We start from the raw sequence: 5,273 nt of genomic DNA on the forward strand, positions 1-5,273 counted from the left end.
TTCAAGGCTACCCGCTGCTACCATTGTGGGCATATGTGTCCTTGGGCAAGACACGTAACGACAATTGCTCCAACCCAGTGGTCACTAATGGGTTGTCCAAATTATCAGTCATACATAAAAAAGTGAAAAAAATCCCAATGAAATAATCACCCACAAAGTAACATACATGGTAACTCGTAAGCTGGCACGAGGTGTTTAACCCGTGTGATAACGACTGTCGTTTTCCGGCCACGCGAGGATAAAGTAAGTTATATACATACATATACATATACATTTGTAGGATACAATATTTGTCCATTGATGTTCGAACAATACCCATTGTCGTTCAAACAATACCAATTGTTGTGCAATAATATAATGTATAGGTAACATGTTAAAAACTATAGCAGTAGGGCAAGAAAAAGAATGTTTGGACCTAATTTTCAAAGTGTACAGTATTATTTTGTGTTATTTACAAATATTCCTATTTATAAATACACTTATTAATCAAAATTAACAATGATTTTAAACTGTCCCATCTTATTCTGTGTTTTTTCAAATTTGTAAAATTTCACCTGTTGTGCGGATTGCTAAATAACTTTTTGTGTGTTTTATTATATTTTATTAAATTGGTGTGAATTAATAAAGGAATGATAGTACTAATTCGTGGTATTACCCAAAAACCGTCATCTATTTTGATTTTGGAAATATTTGGCAATATGTGCTTAAGTGTCCTATCTTCCCCCACCCTACTATATTAAAAAAAGTTAAATGGAAACAGTTTTTGAACAGATAGAGAAATGTGAAATATTAAGGTGCCAATTTTTAAAGCTAGCTATATCATATAGTAAAGCCAATGAAATTTTGTAGTTTGTGCATATATAGCTTTATAAAAAAAATTAACTATTTTGTACACCAGTTTAATTTTGTCTTATAAAACTGGTGCTAGTTTTGTGAAAAAACTGAGGTATAAACATGAGGAAAATCGACAGGAGTCGATATGACTTTAATTTAAGATAAAAACACCAAAAAAATCATTTTAAATTTATGTATGTATAAAGTTTACATGGCAAAGAAACTAGCACAGTCGATTAAATTCGGTAGGTTAACTTCAAGTTGCAGAATACTGCTAATGTAAATATGTTTCAACTGGGTGTCCCATCTTCCCCCACATTTTAGTTAGGTATGTTTTATTGCCAAACTTTGAAAGGTTTACTTTTATTTCAATAACTTATACCTCAGGGGACAGGGGTTATACAAATATAATATACTGATATAAAAACAAGATAAAATACGGAAAATATATTCGACGTTCAGTCATTTACACTTGAAGATAATGTGTGAGGAGTGGTTTGTGCGAAAAATTGTGTAGGAATACCCAATTTTTAGCAAAATTTAAACTTTATTAATGATTATTTTTAATTTTCTGTTATTACAAGTTTAGATACATCTGTAGAATACATCAACATTTATCAATAAAAGTTCGAACAATACCCATAACGTTTAAAGAGTCCGGACCACGCCCATACAAGTTGTTTTTATTTAAAAATTTACACTTGATAAATTTGTGGTATTTTTTTGTGAAATAAATATTAAGTTTAGCCAAAAAAACGTTTTAAAAAGTGCAAACAATTCGCCTATTGTTGTGTCACTCGCGGGCACTATGACATAAATTACTTCACAATTTGTTCGATCAGCTGATTTAGGCTTTGCTAGCGGAAAATGAAATGTTAGTTGCAGCATAACAGAATGTACTGTCGATATAGCCCTTTCCGTTAGTTTTAAATTAAGAAATATGCGTAGGTATATAGGTATTGCCGTGGCCTGATTTTAGTTTAAAATTAATGTTTTTTAAAATTGTTTGTAAGTGTAGGCTATTACACTATTTAAATTTGTCATTTAACAATATTGTAAAAGTGTGTGATGTATAGTCATGTAGGAGTATTTTATCTGATGAAGTGACATGAGTGAACTACATCTCCTAGTCAACTAGCAGTAGGTATTGAGTCTTTCCAGTTTGCACCTGTACTTCCAGCAAGTGTTGGGGAAGTAGACAGGCCAAGTTTACCTACCATGGAAAATAGGTAAAGCTGAGCAAACAAAAATACAATTTGGCGGGTTGACTAAGAATAGCATTTAAAAAAAATGTTACGTTTTAAGTCAGTTGGTTAAGCGTTACACAGTCTTTTTACCTGAATTTGCTAAAATTTGTGTAAACACATATATATATATGTGTGTATTGAAAATATGATATTCTTGACTGGGCCCATGGAATAAAAATATAGCGAAATCAATTTACACTAATATGGTATTTATTGTTGGCCTTCATATCAAAAAGGTGGTCAATCACATGTTTATGGAGAACTTTGTTTGATAGGTAGGCTACGGCAATGACTGAAAAGGGAAAACAGAAAGGTGCCATCATTCCTGATCAGAAGTAAAGGCGAACAACATTATAGTGACAGTTCAACATTTGCAAGAATATTTCACCATTCAGTTTTGAATGGTCTTGTTTCATACAAAATGTGGATTCAAGCAAGAATTACGTTGTTTTAAATTAAGTAAATTCAACATTACTAGAAATACACATTTAATTATTGGATTATTTTCATTGTTTTGAATCTACTTCGTATAAGGATCGAAGGTTTGGTAACGAATATGTGTAGTGTAAATACGCTTTGTACAACTCTTGTACCACGTATTGACTTGTAAACTTACACTGGTTAATCTTGTGGTCGCTTAAAGACGTTTGTTTTTGTGAATTTTTATATACCGTAATCACGCAGTACTTAAAAGTATTGTTAGAAGTTTATATTATTCATAGTGTGACTGTTACATTATGATTTATTGCGGGCTGTAGACTAAAGAAGTGGAGAAAATCGAGAGACACAGTTTGTGTACGGAGATAACGAAAGAAAAAGGGTACTCGTCTACGCTTTGGCGCACACACGCTAATAGAGCGGTTTTGAATCTGATAATTTTTTTTTAGTAAATGATCTATATGACCACTACCGTGCTTAACAACAAGAACAACTGTTTGACGAAAAAAATCTATTTGACCACCACCGTGCTCAATAAACCGATGATAGGCCGGGCTTTCCCCATAAGTGAAATATTGCATTGTGACGTCATAGTGCCTGCGAGTGACGTTTTTACAATTTTGAAATTCGATTTTTCAAACGCTCATAACTTTTTAATTAAAGCAAATTTTTACAAACTAGGTGTTAATTTAGCACCAGTATACATAAATTTTATTCTTATGCAAAAAACTGCGCAACTATGGGAACCGGGGGCCCGGACTCTTTAAACAATACCAATTGTCTTAAAAACTATTGCAGTGGAACAAGGAAAAGAATGTTTAAACTTGTTTTTCAAAGCGTACAGTATTATTTCGTGTTATTTACGTGTATTCCTAATAACAACTACACCTATTAGTCAAAATTATCAATGATTTTATACTGTCCCGTCTTATTTTGTGTGGCTTCGGATTTGTAGAATTACACCTACTGTGCGAATTGCTCAATAACTCCTCGTCTGTTTTCGTATAAGAAATGATAGTACTAATTCGTGGCAATACCCCAAAACCACCATGCATTTTGATTTTGGAAATATTTGGCAATATATGCTTCAGTGTGCCATCTTCCCCCAGTTTACTCTATATTTAATTCCGCACAGTGGAATCATTCACAGTACTAATATAGGTTATATAGAAAGTTTATAAGATACCTGTATCCATCTCCATCGCTACCACTTGCCTCTAAATTAACAACGATTGAAGGCAACCCCTCTTTTGTACTCAGAAATGCGGTGTAAGCACGTAAGGGAAGATCCAACACCGGGTGAACATCGCCCAGTTTTTTAAAGCACTGAGCAAACAGAAGTGTATTTGTTTAACCACCGTTGTCAATAAAGTGGCATAGCGTACTAACGGAAAAGTTATAGTATGTCCAAATTTTTAAAACAAATGTTTTAGCTAGTGTAAGTTTACAAGTCATAAGGGTTTGTACAAAGCATATTTACACATATTTTTTAATTATCACTCACTCCTTATACGGACATAAACCATATCAGTGTTCAGGATTAATAATACGTGTATAAATGTATCCCATCGACTTATGCACTAAAGAGGCGTTCCAATGGAACATAAAGAATTGTATTTGGATACAGACGCTTAAATGTGATTTAAAAAAACGAAAACAGTTTCTAAAAGAATCCCGTGAAAAAAAAACGCTACTTGAATAAATGTCGGCCGTGCGACAATGCATTAGATTTCCCATAAAAAAAAGTAACTATACAGTATACATTTTGACCGTCTCTAGTTTTTAACTATATACTAACGATTTTGGGGAGGGATTTGACATAGTAGATGCTTCCTCATTGTAAATATGTAGTAGGATGGGGGAAGATCGGACACCTTTAACTCGTAATATCCTGATCGTGTTTTAAACAGTTACCAACGGTCTATGGGAGTTGTGAGGATATGGTTTTATAATTCTTTGGATGTTCTTTGTTTACTACTAAATGAAACGTGAGAATAAAGGTAAAACGTGTCCCATCTCCCCCCACCCTACTGTGTAGAAAATAAATCTTAAAATTTGCTAGTTTTAATTTTTACAATGACTGGACACAAATTTAATTTTCAAAACGAACGCCCGACTACTTTTGAAGAAAATGGTAGCCTACAACAGGTACCAGTGAGATATATAGTAGGGTGGGGGAAGATGGGACACTTTGTCAGACGAGACGTTTTTGAATTTTTTTTTTACGGACCCCCATTTAATGATAATCAGGAAAATAAGGTTACAGAATTGTTCGACAGTATTATCACGACTTAATAAAACGCCCGACAAAGCTGATTACTGTTTTTAAATATTAAAAAAATATATGTAAAATAAAAACAGTATACTTTGAACAGGTAAAAAATACGAAATAGTAAGGTGCGAACGATTAAACTAGTCTCATATTAAACTAGTCTCATGTGCGAACGATTAAACTAGTCTCATAGCTTCATAAAACAACGTTGAATATTCTGTACAGTTTGATTTTGTCTCATAAAACTAGTTTTAGTTTTGTAAAAAAACACTGAGGTATAAGCATAAAGAAAATAGGCAGGAGTTAATATGACTTTAATTTGAGATAACAACAACAACAAAATATCGGTTTAACGTTCTATATATGAAGTTTACATGTTAAAGAAACTAGCACAGCCTGTTATATTCGGTAGGTTAACTACAAGTTGCAGAATACTGCTAATGTAAATATATTTCAATTTTGTGTTCCATCTTTCACGACAT

The 5,273-nt window shown here is 32.9% G+C and overlaps 1 protein-coding gene across 3 annotated transcripts in view; it reads right to left on the minus strand.

Moving 5' to 3' along the window:
- Positions 1-5,273, minus strand: part of LOC100185746 (actin filament-associated protein 1) — a 24,741-nt gene that overhangs the window by 15,670 nt on the left and 3,798 nt on the right. For all 3 annotated transcript variants that reach the window (XM_026839157.1, XM_026839156.1, XM_009863532.3), the window contains exon 7: positions 3,706-3,845. In XM_026839157.1, coding sequence (XP_026694958.1) covers positions 3,706-3,845 — 140 coding nt within the window. The remainder of the gene's footprint in view (positions 1-3,705; positions 3,846-5,273) is intronic.

The sequence above is a fragment of the Ciona intestinalis genome, unplaced genomic scaffold, assembly GCF_000224145.3.
Source record: "Ciona intestinalis unplaced genomic scaffold, KH HT000162.2, whole genome shotgun sequence".
NCBI classification, from domain to species: Eukaryota; Metazoa; Chordata; class Ascidiacea; order Phlebobranchia; family Cionidae; genus Ciona; species Ciona intestinalis.